The sequence below is a fragment of the Malaclemys terrapin genome, chromosome 1 (assembly GCF_027887155.1).
Source record: "Malaclemys terrapin pileata isolate rMalTer1 chromosome 1, rMalTer1.hap1, whole genome shotgun sequence".
NCBI classification, from domain to species: Eukaryota; Metazoa; Chordata; order Testudines; family Emydidae; genus Malaclemys; species Malaclemys terrapin.
Genome location: NC_071505.1, coordinates 83,226,354 through 83,241,069, shown reverse-complemented (window position 1 = coordinate 83,241,069; position 14,716 = coordinate 83,226,354). Strand labels below are relative to the sequence as shown.

Here is a 14,716-nt window from a genome sequence, read left to right as displayed (position 1 = left end):
ATGTGCCTTTCCCCACAGGGTTCATGCTCTCTTTAAAGTAAACAATTATTAAAACTTAAATGGAAATTTAGGAAAACTATCAGAGGAAAATATTCCTTTTCTCCCATTAATTCTAGTTTATGCCTATCACCGTAAATTCCTTTGTATCTTGTATTTATACACCTTTAAAACATGTCTGTACTCCAAATTATGTTGTTGGAACTCTAAAAGCATATTTATTATTGGGATTGCCCAGTTTGCCATTGTAATAAACTTGCCACAAAGTGTTTTAATGGTTAGGGATTTTGTCTTGTCTCAGTGTACAGTAATCCTTTGCTATTTACCATTGACAAAACCTGTATTGCTTAAGTTGCGAATGTAGTTCCCAATTCACATAAAGATATTGAGTTCTATTACTTTTGCTTTATTTTTATATTTATAACAAAATAGATGAGCTTGTGGAAATAGACACTTACTGCTATGTAATGACTTCCCCCAAATATACAGCACCCTAATCAACAGGGCCCTGATCGGTGCCTTTGGGCATTATCATAATACAAATAAATACATCATTAGAAGAGAAATAATTGCAAAAGTCAGTGTGGGGAAACCCAGAGACCCAGTTGTGCTTCATTATGAACTTAAAGTACTTAGTATCTGAATGTCCTGTTGCATGTATGGTGGCATGACCCCTTCATTCTTAAGATGGAGTTAGGGAACACCATGTTGGATATTAGTAGTGGAAGATCACAAATTTTGAAAACTGCTACAAACAAAAATTGGCAGCCAACTTGGAGGAGAAATTCATCTTTAACTACATTTTTCAGATGGTTACGCCTCTGCATCCAAGCCAAGTGGGAAGAAGCCATTCCTCTGGCTCTAAAAATGGCTACAGAACAAGGCAGGATGAAGTTTACTCGTCCCTTGTTTAGGTAAGACTCACCTGCAGAACTTACAAATGAACATTTTTTCTTTTATTTTTTTTTTATTGTGGACACTCCTATAACACAGGCCATAGGACTCCTTTGAATTAATTCCTCTTTGAACTAGAGCAGACTTCTTAGAAAAATAATCAAATCTGTATCCTTCTAAAGGAAGTGACTAACTATAAAACTTCTAGAGCACTTTGAACATGAATATTTCTATATTTGCAGGATAAATTGAAGTTCTTATATTGTATCAATTTTTTTAACATAAAAACCTAGCAAACATAGAGTGCAGAGTGGAAAGCCATTATATAAAGGATAATCTTAATATAAAACATTCAATGTAAGAATAAAACTTTCAGGTGAAAATCCATATTTAGACTAGTTTCTTATTTGTACTTATCTTGTGGAATATTTTGCAGGGACCTCTACAACTTCGAGAAGTCTTGTGATCAAGCTGTCAGCTCATTCATGCAGCACAGAGCGCGCATGCACCCAGTGGCTGCAATGCTGGTGGCCAAAGACTTGAAAGTGGATCAAGGACAGACTGCTTAATTTCTTTAAAAAGCTATGGCAAATTACTAAAATGGAACTGTAACTCTGCACATTATGCTAACATGCATGTTTGATTATCTATCTGACTTTGTTTTCTGCTACTGTGGCAATAATCTGGCTTAAATAGATCTTCAAGATGAAGTTTAAAAACTTCAGTCTTGTACATCGAATGAAATATTAGAAAACTGATAAATCTTTGGGAGATGAATGAATAGCTCTAATACAAACAAATTATACTTAAAGGAAAAGATGACTTTTTCTGAGCTACATTTGTGTTTGTCAGTCGTGTGGGCTTTTTAACAAATTTTGGACGAAATCAAATGTTTTTTTTCGTACACGCTTTCACACAGCAACACACAGCTGAAGTCCTGAATCTTTAAATATTTGGAAAAAAAATCTTTTTAATAAAACAGCCAACTTGTCTTGTCTTGTACAATCAACCACTATAGAAAGTAACAATAAAAATGTCATAATAAATAGCTTTTCCTTGCTGACTTCAAATATTCTGATTTCTAGAATAAACCTGGAAGAAAAATTGAATGCACTTGGAACTTAAAAATCATGTTGTATAAACCTGTGTTTTTACTTGTGTGCCCTAAATTACTTTAGTATCCAAACAATTTTGTTTCTCTTTCCACCCCTGATTTTTTGATGGTTTTGTTAACATGAGTTAGAGTATGACATGAGTTACAGTATATACATTACAACAGTTACATATAGTAACAGCTGGAGCTGATTGTCAAAATTCAGTTTTTTGACAAAAAAGTTAGTCACAATATTTCAAGCTGAAATTTCAGCACTAAACTTTCAGGCTTTGGCAGCTTCATAGCTGGCTTAAAAAAAATATTTTTGAAACACTTCAAAATGCTGAAAGAACAATTTAAATAAAAAAATTAATTGTCCTGTGTTCTGTTGGCTCACTGTATTTTATGTAAACAGTCCTGATATGGGCCCTTAATCAGTTAGGGATTTAAGCACATGAGTAGCCCCATTGATTTTACCTGGCTGGCTCAGGGGGTGTCTGATAGCAGCCTTCAACTACTGGAAGAGGGGTTCCAAAGAGGATGGAGCTCGGCTGTTCTCAGTGGTGACAGATGACAGAACAAGGAGTAATGGTCTCAAGTTGCAGTGGATGAAGTCTAGGGGCACTCTGCTTGATACCGGCTTCCAACTAGCCATCGAGCCGTTGATCACTACCCGATGAGCCCGATCATCTAGCCAGATTTCTAGCCACCTTTATAATCCATTCATCCAATCCATACGTCTTTAACTTCCTGCCAAGAATACTGTGGGAGACCGTATCAAAAACTTTTCTAAAGTCAAGGTATATCACATCCACCACTTTCCCATGTCCACAGAGCCAGTTATCTCATCATAGAAGGCAATTTGGTTGGTCAGGCATGACTTGCCCTTGGTGAATACATGTTGACTGTTCCTGATCATCAATTCAAGTCCTAGTTAGAAACTTTTGAATTAATTTGATAGAAGGCACTCAAACTGAAAGCGCTCCCTTGGGAGGGAGCTGCACTAAATCATTATAGTTTTCTGTGGATAAAGCCTTACTGAGCCACTCTTTCCAATGCTTCAGAGTAGCAGCCGTGTTAGTCTGTATCCGCAAAATGAACAGGAGTATTTGTGGCACCTTAGAGACTAACAAATTTATTAGAGCATAAGCTTTCGTGGACTACAGCCCACTTCTTCAGATGCATCCGAAGAAGTGGGCTGTAGTCCACGAAAGCTTATGCTCTAATAAATTTGTTAGTCTCTAAGGAGCCACAAGTACTCCTACTCTTTCCCATCTTACTACTCAGCATAGAGTATTAATGTCTGATTGAGACCATGGCATTTGGAAAAGGATTCTTCCTTTTCCATTGTATACTCTAACCTATTGGGGGCAGAGGGGGGGGAACATTTCCCCTATCACACTCTCTCACACACACACACTCACACACAAAATATGGGTATTCTATGATGAAGGGGAGGATTTTGCTACTATTTTTTTGAGCCCTATGTCTGCCTTGGTTTCCCTATGCACTTAGTACTGCTGTGCATTGAGTGTAAAAGGGAAGGCACTAAGTGATTGAAACATGTAGCTGTCTGGTTGGATACTAGACACATTCACACATATATGTGTATGTCCTGTTCCATTTGTTAATGGATGATCAGGAAGAGACAATGGAAGCTCCAAGAACTGGGAAGCAGAGACACGCTGGACATGTGAACACCACATGGGTGCAGCTGGGAAACGAAGGACAGGTGTGAACAGGCTGCTCTTAGGGATGTTGCTGTGAACAGAGGACAGATGGGGAGAGAGTGTCAAAATGGATCTCAGAGAATCAGGGCATGGCAAAGCCATTGCTTCCACCAATGTGGAGTCTGTCTTTAAGGTAACATTGGAAAGGTAAGCTTAAGACTTGCAGATGTTATATTCCAGATGACTAATAAATGGTATCTTGGTTTGAGAAGTCTGCCTTACCTCACTGAAGATACCTGCTGTTTGCATTGCTGTCTAAAATGGAAAAGCCTCTCTCTCTCTCGAGTGATCTCAGTTGTTTAAGGAATCACCACTGGCTTTGGGAAGTTTGCCCAAACTGTTGTTCCAACTAGTACACTCAAGTATGTTGTATCTGCATCCTTCTTTAACTTAGAAAATGGGTATAGAAAGTAGATCCATATGATTTCTACAGTGTACATTTTTAGTCAATTTTTCTTCCTAAAATGCGAGGGATATTTTCTCAGATTTGTGAAAAACATTTTCGATTTTTGAACACTGTAAATTGTTTGGCTTGTAAATGACTTTCCTTGTAGGAAACTTCAAGTGATTTAATTTAGTCATATTCTACAGATAATGGGAAATTGACTTTAAATTTTTCTCTATACTACAAGTCTATACTAATTGAATGTGATTTGTAATAGTTTCTTAATGGCTTGAAAATATCTGCCTTTCCTCATGCTAGCACTGATACAATAGGTAATGTGCAGAGTAAATGTGTTGGTATATCTTACACAAGGCAGGTGAGGTAATTTTTATTGGAGAAGCTTGTTGGTGAAAGAGAGAAGCATTTGAGCTACATAGAGTTCTTCAGGTCTGGAAAAGTAACCAGTGTCATGGTTACATACAAGGTGAAACAGATTGTTTAGCATAAGTGGTAAACTTTGTAAAAGACCATTTAAGATGAAGAGGGTATGTCTTCTTCTTTAAAGGTGATGCTATCCAAGATGAAATAGACATTATACCTAGTATATGTTTTACTTGGTGCTCTTCAAGCTGGCATTTTTTCTACACCATATTTTAATCCCTTCCTTCTTCCTGAGTCTACAAAGAAAGCTCAGTACTAGTGACCAGATGTCCCGATAAAATTGGGACTGTGCCGATATGTAACCCTTTGTCCCGTGTCCCAATCAATGTACGATCGGGCTGCTATTTGTCCCAATATTCGGGTAAGGAGGTGAGCGGGAGGGAGGCACTGACCCTGTGGGTGCTCCGGGGCTGGAGCACCCATGGGGAAAAATTGCAGCCAAGCTCCCTCCTTCTGACCCCCTCACCCCCAGCGTGCCATGTCCCCGCTCCTCTCCCCCTCCATCACTTACCCCTGTCTAACAGCTGTTTGGCGGCACTTAGGGCTTTCCAGGAGGGAGAGGGAGGAGTGGGGATGCGGCACGCTGAGGAGAGGAGGTGGAGAAGAGGCAGGGCAGGGGCGGGGACTTGGAGGAAGAGAGGGAAGAGGCGGGGTGAGCAAGCACCCACCTGGCAAAGGGGAAGTCGGCGCCGTAGGGGTGAGTGGGGGTTGAGGGGGTGAAGAGGTGAACGGTGGGTGGGGGACTGAGGAGGGACGCAGCAAGCCAGCAGCAGGCTGGGGGATGAGGAAGGGCATGGGGGGCGAGCGAGGAGGGGGCGGGGCCTGGAGCAGAGTGGGGGCAAAGCCTGGGAGGAGCAGAGGTGGACTGTGGGCAGGGCTGATGGCACCCCAATGTGTCCTGATATTTTAGTGTGGTAATCTGGTCACCCTACTCAGTACAGCAGTGCTCTCAGTGATTTATGGGTATTCCTAGTATGTCCTGTTCATAGTCACCCTGATTGCAGGGGAGCCCTCCAGTGATTAATATGGACACGACGAAGGGAGGAAAGTCTCTCTCCCAGCTGATAGGATGGTGACATCTTCATTCCCCTAAACAATTTGTGCTGACTTGGAGTGTACGCATGTGGTCAGAGGAGCTGGGAACAAGTTCATAGTTCAGTGTCCATTCCTCCTACCAAGAGAGCCATTTAGTCTCAATCCATAGTGGTGTGTGTTATGATGTGGATATCTTCCCACTTCACCCCTCGTGAGTTTTTCATAAGAGGGTGGGATCTGTTGTCATTTAGCAAGAACTTGTTTAAAACACTGAAAGCTTTTAAAATGCACAGCCAAGGTCCCATAAAAACATCCTCCAGAATCCTTTGGAAATTTCTTTTGGAAATTCTTGATCTACAAACAGAGCTAGCCTTGGATTTAGACTCTACAGCCCAGACCCTTGGAGGTATAGAGGCACCTAAATACCTTTAAGGAGCTGGTGCTACATCCTTGGCACAATCTCAAAAGATTGTGACAATCCTGTGTCAGCAGTTTCACATCCCCTGTCTAGGAGAAGGTTTGCTGCTAGGGTTGGCTTTTTAGTAGATAAAGTTTGTTAAATACACTAAACTTATTTGTGAATGTAGGGTTCCATTTATACTGATACATGCTTCTAAAATGGAAGTTAGAGCACAGAATACCAAATTCCATTTTTCTGAGTTGAATGCTGAACAAATTACCAAACACCCTGCTTTTCCTCCCTTTCTCCCCCCCCCCAAAAGATAATGTACTTTGTAAACTTCTCATGAATCCTGCCATCTGTAGGTTGTTTTCTTCAAAGTGGATTTGCAAAGAATGGCACACCAATAGGCCATGAAAGATATGTTCTGCTTGTTTACAGTTTATGAAAATGGCCAAATAATTTGTGCTGACTTGGAGCGTACGCATGTGTACAGGGGAGCTGGGAACAAGTACCAGCCATGCATGGGCAATGATCATCAAATCCTAAGGTTTTGCTCTTTATTCAGGCAAAATCCTGTTGATGTTTGGACCCTGTGTAAGAAGGGTCACTTATACATAGGGTGACCAGACGTCCCGATTTTATCGGGACTGTCCCGATATTTCCTTCTTTGTCCCGCATCCCGACCGATGTTCGGTCGGGACACTGGACAAAAAAGCAATTTTGCCCTCTGCTCCAGCGCTCAGGCCCCCCCCCCCGACTCCGCCCCCTCCTTCCCCCATTGGATCCCTCCATGGAGGGAGGAGGTTAGGAGGATGGATGTGTGAAGGGGGGATGGAGTGAGGAGGGTCGGGCAACTGCCAGGAGCGTGGGAGGGGAAGGGAAAGTTGCCATGGCTGCCGGGGGCTAGCTGGGCATGGCCCGGGCTGCGTGCAGGCAGCAGCCAGGGCTGGCTCTGGCCCGTGTGGGCAGCGTGGACTGGGGGCGTGGGCCGCCGGAGACACGCAGCGAAGAGGGGCTGCGGGGGCGAGACTTGTCCCAGGCGGGGAGGCCGGCGGACAGGGGCCAGCCGGGGTCCCCATAAACTTCCCTGCCGCTGCCAGGGAGCCCCGCGCCTCTCCTGCTCGGCTGCGCTCCAGCGGCTCGCCCCGCCGGGAAGGAGCCGCTGGAGCGCAGCCGAGCGGGAGAGGTGCGGGGCTCGCTGCCGGCAGCGGGACGCGCCGCATGTGCCCACCACGGGCTGGGAAAAGCCCTGGCTCCTGCCCATTGCCCAGCCTGGAGCCCCGGGGAGCCCCTCAGGAGACCGGCCGCTGCTGTGGCTCGGCTGTGCCAGCCCCGGCCCCCTGCACGCCCGCGCCGCGCTGCCCCCAGGGTCCCCGGCTCACATGCACCGCTGCTGCCCCCCGGCCAGCCCCGGACTTCTTTGCTTCCCAGCACTTCTTATCGGTGTTGTCCCCCCCCATGCCCTCTTTATCCCCAGCCCTCTCTTCATCGGTGCCAGCTTTTGCCCTGGGGTGGGCAGCACGTGCGGCCGGCGCGGCTGGGGCCTGCTAATGCCCCCCGCCCCTGCAAAACTGCTCCGCCGCCATTTTTTTTTTTTGCTCCGTCCCCCCTTCCGCCCCCCGCATCCCGATATTTCATCCTTGTGATCTGGTCACCCTACTTATACAATTCCAGAGCCAAGGGCTGCCCTGGCTGGGATTCAACCCCCAAGTGCTCAGTGCTGTTTAGCTTTAAAACTTGAAGATTTGGGCCGCAAGCAAATTTGGTATCTAAAGAGGTAGCACAGAAGCTGGCTTCACCATTTTTACATTAAAATGTAACGTACTCTTATGGGATGTGCCAGTGTTAGTTTGGGTAATTTGCTGAGAGTCCCCAGTAAATATTAGTTTTTAAAGAGTGGTTGTAAGTGCTTGTACAAGGTGCCCGACAGCCCACACTGAGAACCAAAGTTCTTTTGTAGGATGCAATGTTACATATTCTCAAAACTGCGCTAGCATGAAGCTCAGCAATGCCAGCTTTCTCTTGCTGTCCTGCCAATCGTCCTTATCCTACTCGGGAGAGACTGCATCTTTAGAGGTGAGTTCATAGTTCAGTGTTCATTCAGTCCTACCAAGAGGGCCATTTAGTGTCAGTCCATAGTGGCGTGTGTTATGATGTGGATATCACTCCACTTTGTCCTGCGTGGGTTTTTCCATAAGAGGGTGAAATCTGTTGCCATTTAGCAAGAATTTGTTTAAAACACTGAAAGTTTTTAAAATTCACAACCAAAACCCCATAAAAACATCCTCCAGAATCCTTTTGAAATATCTGTTTGGAAATTCTTGTTCTTCTTCGAGTGCTTACTCATATTGATTCCAATTAGGTGTGTGTGCGCCGTGTGCACGATCGTCAGAAGATTTTTACCCTAGCAATGCTCGGTGGGTTGGCTGAGGTGCCTCCTGGAGTGGCGCCCTTATGGCGCCGGATATATGCCCCGGCCGACCCAGCGCCCCCTCAGTTCCTTCTTACCGCCCGTGACGGTCGTTGGAACTGTGGAGAGCGGCATAGCTGACCTCCACATCCCTAGCTTTACTCGTTGTACTGTAGATAGTTCTTTAGTGTAGTTTTAACAGTTATAGTGTAGTTGTTAGTAAGTTTTTGTACATAGTGTATATATGTGGAGGAAACGGGGTTTATCCCCTTCCCTCCACCCCGGTACCAGGGCTCATGGCCAGGGTCTCTGGGTTTCAAGACTTGCTCGGCCTGTTTCAAGCCGATGCCCACAGGAGACCCCCCACGACTCCTGCTTGAAGTGACTGGGGGAAGCTCATCAACCCGATAAGTGCCGCATTTGCAAGGCTTTCAAGCCCCGGACAAAAAAGGAGCGGGCTTTCGTTTAAAACAGCTCCTAATGGAAGTGGCACTTAGCCCTGTGCCCTCGGCACTGCGTGCTGACCAGGCACCGTCAGTCCGAAGCGCGCCTCTGGCACCGGAACGACCCAGCACCAGCAAAGTCTCTTGGCACCGGACGTCTCCGGCACCGGTACAAACGTGGCACCGTTCACTATCTTCACGGCCCAAGAAGCAGCGCAAACCACCTGCTGCTCCTCTGCAGTTGCAAGCATCGCCTGGGGCCCCAGTGGAGCAGCGCGCCATGCCAGACTGCACTGCGAAGGTGCCAACTCCGGCACTGTCGATTCTGGCGCCGCAAGTGCCGTTGAGTCAGGTGCATATAAGCTCCCTGGTGCACACTGTGGTTGAGCTGGGCCTGCCATCCACTCCAGAAACCTTCTCCACCGCTCGCGACCTGATCGCACTAACTGAGCCTGGACCGTCTCACCCTCCAGCACCACCGGTGCGGACTGTTCCATCCATAGGGAAGCCCGCCTTCATGCGGCCTCCATCGCAGAGCGAGACAGCTCGGCACCGCTCTCAATCCCGGCCCAGGGCCCGGTCTCGGTCCTGCAGATGGTCCCGGTCTTGGCACCGCTCGCAGTCCCAGCACCAATCCCCATCTCGGCGCTGGTCGTACTCGCAGCACCGCTCCACCTCCCTAAGGTCTCCCTCCCAGTATGATCGGTACCTATCCAGCTCCCGGCACCGGTCCCAGCACCGATCATCTCGCAGCTGATCCCGGCACCGCCCGCACCGGCGGTCCTCATCGAGATCTAGACCTGGCAGCATTATGACCGTCGGTCCCGGACCCAATCACGGTACCACTCGGGACCCTGGCACCGGTCCCCAGCTCTCAGTTGCGGACCGACAGACCGTGACGGTTCAACGCAGCAAGCACATTCGGCAGCGCCTTGGCCGTCCAAATTCGACGTCGTCCCAAGCGGCAAGTGGCTACCATGTCCAAGGCCAAGACGCGGATGGCACTAGCCAGGGGCCAGATGAAGAACAGGATGACCAGGGACCCCCACAATGGTCCTTCTGGACTTCTTGGGCATACCACCAAGCCCAAGGTGTCCCCTCAGGCGCTTCTTGCTCGGCTCATTCGGAGCATAGGGTGCCTGAAGCCACTGTGAGTCGTCCTCCCCCAGTAGCCTCGGAGGCGACTGCCCTGCCACCTGAACAGGCTCATGCCCCTAGTGGGGTGGACCTAGGGCAACTGGACCCTTCTCAACCAGACCTTCCCCAGGACCCACTAGTCCAGGGATTGTCCTCCTCATCCTTGCCTGATGAGGCCGTGGCAGGCATGTCCTCCTCTGGCCCACCGCCTATAGATCTTCGTGCACGCCAGGACCTGCTGCGTAGGATTGCACAGAACATGAACCTACAGGTGGAGGAGGTGGTGGAAGTTGAGGATCCTGTGGCAGACATTTTATCCGCCGATGCCCCCACACGTGTAGCCTTACCGTTCATTCGGACCATTCAGGCTAATGCCAATACGATCTGGCAGTCCCCGGTGTCTATACCTCCCACTGCCAGATGGGTGGGGAGGAAATACATGTGCCCTCTAAGGATTATGAATATTTGTATGTCCACCCCCAACCACGCTCCCTTGTTGTACGGTCTGTAAACGAGAGGGAGAGACATGGCCAACAAGCGCGAGACATGGCCAACAAGACATGGCCAATAAGACCAAGGACGCTAGGCGCCTGGATTTGTTCGGGCGCAAGATTTATTCTACAGGTGGTCTGCAGCTCAGGGTAGCTAACCAGCAGGCCCTTCTGAGCCGTTACAACTATAACACCTGGAACTCGATGGGGAAGTTCAAGGAGTTGGTTCCCCAGGAGTCCAGGGAGGAGTTTGGGGCCTTGCTAGAAGAGGGCAAGAAAGTGGCGAGGATATCCCTGCAGGCATCCTTAGACGCAGCGGACTCGGTGGCTAGGACAATAGCCTTGGGCGTGGCTATGTGCCATATTTCATGGCTGCAAGTGTCCGGTCTTCCACCGGAGCTGCAGCAAACTATACAAGACCTGCCCTTTGATGGCCACGGTCTATTTTCAGACAAAATTGATCCCAGACTGCAGAGTCTGAAGGATAAGTGGGCCATCATGCGTTCATTGGGCATGCATACCCCAGTGACGCAATGTAGGCCCTTCCGGCCCCAACCACAGTGCACCTACCCTAACCCTCGACCAAGGCAAGACTTCACTATAAGGCATCGTCGTGGTAATAGGAGACGACAATCTGGTCCTCAATCAGGCCAGAATCAGGGCCCCTCAAAACCATCAGCAGGGCCCAAGCAAAACTTTTGAAAATGCACCTGAGGACGGAGCACCAGTCTCCTTGCAGGATCCTTTCCCGCCTTTCTCCAGCCACCTCTCCTATTTCCTCCCTGCGTGGTCCCGCATAACATCAGATCGCTGGATCCTACGCACGGTGGAAACTGGATACCATCTTCAGTTTGTTTCCCTCCCCCGCTTCCCACCCTCGCTCCCCGTCCCTCTTCAGGGACCCTTCTTACGAGCAACTCCTTTTACAGGAGGTACAAGCGCTCCTGTCTATTGGAGCGGTGGAAGAGGTACCAAAGGACCTGAGGGGCAGGGGTTTTTACTCCCGTTATTTCCTAATCCCCAAGGCAAAGGGGGGACTTCAGCCCATCCTGGACCTACGCGGACTCAACAAATTCATGGTAAAGTTTCCCTGGGGACCATTATCCCTTTCCTGGAGACTGGTATGCCGCCCTCAACATGAAGGACGCGTACTTCCACATAGCAATTTACACGCCGCACAGGCGGTTCCTTCACTTTGTGGTCAACAAGCAGCATTTCTAATTTACCGTCCTTCCCTTCAGCCTGTCCACAGCGCCAAGGGTCTTCACAAAAGGTATGGCTGTTGTAGCGGCCTTGCTCCACAGACATCGGATCCAAGTGTTTCCGTACCTCGACGACTGGCTCCTTCGGGGTCATTCCGAGCTACAGGTGCAGTCTCATGTTCGGTTCGTCATGAGCTTGTTCAGGCAACTGGGCCTGCTCCTCAATGCCGAAAAGTTCACTTTGGAGCCAACCCAAAGAATAGACTTCATTGGGGCGGTCCTGGACTCGAATCTCGCCAAGGCATGCCTGCCACAGTCCCGCTTCCAGTCCATGATGACCATTATTCACGGCCTACAAAGCCTTCCCGACCTCGACAGCACACACATGTCTCAGTCTTCTGGGCCACATGGCCTCATGCACCTTCATGACCAGACATACCAGACTACGCCTCCGCCCTTTTCAGACCTGGCTCTCGTCAGTGTACCGTCCAGACCAGGACAGTTTGGACACAGTACTCCCGGTGCCGACAGAGGTCTTATCCTCTCTGGGTTGGTGGCTAAACCTCAGCCTTCTTTGCGGGGGGATGTCATTCCATGCCCCCCAGCCCTCTCTAGTCCTCACCGTGGACGCGTCATGTCTGGGCTGGGGCACTCACCTTGCGGACATTCGCACACAAGGTCTTTGGTCTGCACAAGAAATAACCCTGCACATCAACGTCCGGGAACTGAGAGCAGTACGCCTGGCATGTCAGGTATTCTGTGAACACCTGCAGGGCCATTGTGTCATGATCTTCACAGACAACACAATGGCCATGTTTTACATCAACAGGCAAGGCGGATCGCGGTCGTCCCTCCTCTGTCAGGAAGCCATACATCTCTGGGAATTTTGCATAGCCCACTCAATCGACCTGGTGGCGTCATTTCTCCCAGGAGTCCAGAACACCTTGGCAGATCACCTCAGCAGGTCCTTCTTGGCTCACGAGTGGTTGATATGTCTGGACATTATCCATTCTCTTTTCCAGAAGTGGGGATTTCCCCATATAGACCTTTTCGCCTCTCGCGAGAATCGGAAGTGCAAGGTGTTCTACTCTCTCTACGGACGCTCCCCGGGCTCCCTGTCAGACGCCTTCCTGATACTGTGGAAAGACCACCTGCTCTATGCCTTCCCTCCATTTCCATTGGTCCACAAGGTCCTTCTGAAGTTACGCAGAAACAATGCCCGCTTAATCTTGATTGCTCCAGTGTGGCCCAGACAACACTGTTATGCCACACTCCTTGATCTGTCGGTGACCAAACCAATTCCTCTACCATTGTGGCCGGACCTGATCACTCAGGAACATGGCAGGTTATGTCATCCAGACCTGCAGTCCCTCCACCTGACAGCTTGGATGCTGCATGGCTGACTCAATCTGAGCTGCGTTGCTCCAGTTCGGTGCAGCAAGTACTCTTGGGTAGCAGAAAGCCCTCCACTAGGTCCACATACCTGGCCAAATGGAAGCGCTTCTCCTGCTGGTGTGCCCTGAGCAATACTGTCCCTCTGGAGGTGCCAGTACCTACCATCCTAGAGTATCTCTGGTCCCTGAAACATCAAGGCCTAGCTGTCTCATCTATCAGAGTACACCTAGCAGCGATTTCAGCCTTCCACCCAGGCGAAAAGAAGCGCTCGGTTTTCTCCAATCCCATGGTCAGCATGTTCCTCAAGGGTTTGGAACGTCTGTACCCGCAAATTCGTCATCCGGCCCCTACGTGGGACCTCAATCTGGTCCTATCTAGAATCATGGGTGCCCCATTCGAACCGATGGCCACCTGCTCGCTTCTGTACCTTTCCTGGAAAACAGCTTTCCTCATCGCTATCACATCGGCGAGACGAGTCTCAGAACTTCAGGCCCTCACATTGGACCCACCATATACGGTGTTCTATAAGGACAAGGTACAGCTGCGACCACACCCCGCCTTCCTCTCTAAGGTGGTGTCTGCCTTCCATGTCAACCAAGACATCTTCCTCCTGGTCTTCTTTCCGAAGCTGCACGCTTCGCAACGGGAGCAACAGCTACATTCCCTAGACATTCGTAGGGCTCTCGCCTTTTACATTGAACGAACAAAGCCTTTTAGGAAGACGCCCCAGCTGTTCGTAGCGGTGACAGACCGGATGAAAGGCCTCCCAGTCTCCACACAGCGAATCTCGTCTTGGATTACATCAGGCATCTGTGCGTGCTATGACTTGGCTGGTGTCCCAACTACCCGCCTCACTGCCCATTCCACTCGGCCTCAAGCTTCGTCCTCCGCCTTTCTGGCTCATGTGCCCATACAGGAGATCTGTAGGGCAACGACTTGGTCATTGGTACATACCTTCGCTTCCCACTATGCCATAGTGCAGCAGTCCAGGGGTGATGCTGCATTTGGTTCACCTGTCCTTCGCTCCGCGACATCTCACTCTGACCCCACCGCCTAGGCAAGGCTTGGGAGTCACCTAATTGGAATCGATATGAGCAAGCATTCGAAGAAGAAAAGACGGTTACTCATCTTTGTAACTGTTGTTCTTCGAGATGTGTTGGTCATATCCATTCCAAACCCGCCCTCCTTCCCCACTGTCGGAGTAGCCGGCAAGAAGGAACTGAGGGGGCGCTGGGTCGGCAGGGGCATATATCCAGCGCCATATGGGTGCCAGTCCAGGGGGCGCCTCAGCCGACCCACCGAGTGTTGCTAGGGTAAAAATCTTCCAACGATCGTGCACGCAGCGCGCGCACACCTAATTGGAATGGATATGAGCAACACATCTTGAAGAACAACAGTTACAAAGGTGAGTAACCATCTTTTCTACAAACTAAGTCTAGATTTAGACTCTACAGTCCAGACCCTCGAAGGTATAGAGGCTCCTAAATACCTTTAAGGAGCTGGTGCTACATCCTTGGCACAATCTCAAAAGATAACTCCTGTGTCAGCAGTTTCACATCCCCTGTCTAGGAAAAGGTTTGTTGCTAGGGTTGGCTTTTTAGTAGATAAAGTTTGTTAAATACACTAATTTATTTGTGAAGGCGGGGATCTGGGGGTGGAG

At 48.9% G+C, this 14,716-nt stretch overlaps 1 protein-coding gene across 1 annotated transcript in view; it reads left to right on the top strand.

Moving 5' to 3' along the window:
- The window catches only part of LTA4H (leukotriene A4 hydrolase), a 28,799-nt gene extending 26,845 nt beyond the window's left edge, over window positions 1-1,954 (top strand). The window contains exons 18-19 of the mRNA XM_054028483.1: window positions 807-911; window positions 1,328-1,954. Of these exons, the coding sequence (XP_053884458.1) occupies window positions 807-911; window positions 1,328-1,460 (238 nt within the window). The 3' untranslated portion in view covers window positions 1,461-1,954. The remainder of the gene's footprint in view (window positions 1-806; window positions 912-1,327) is intronic.
- Window positions 1,955-14,716: the final 12,762 nt, after the last annotated feature.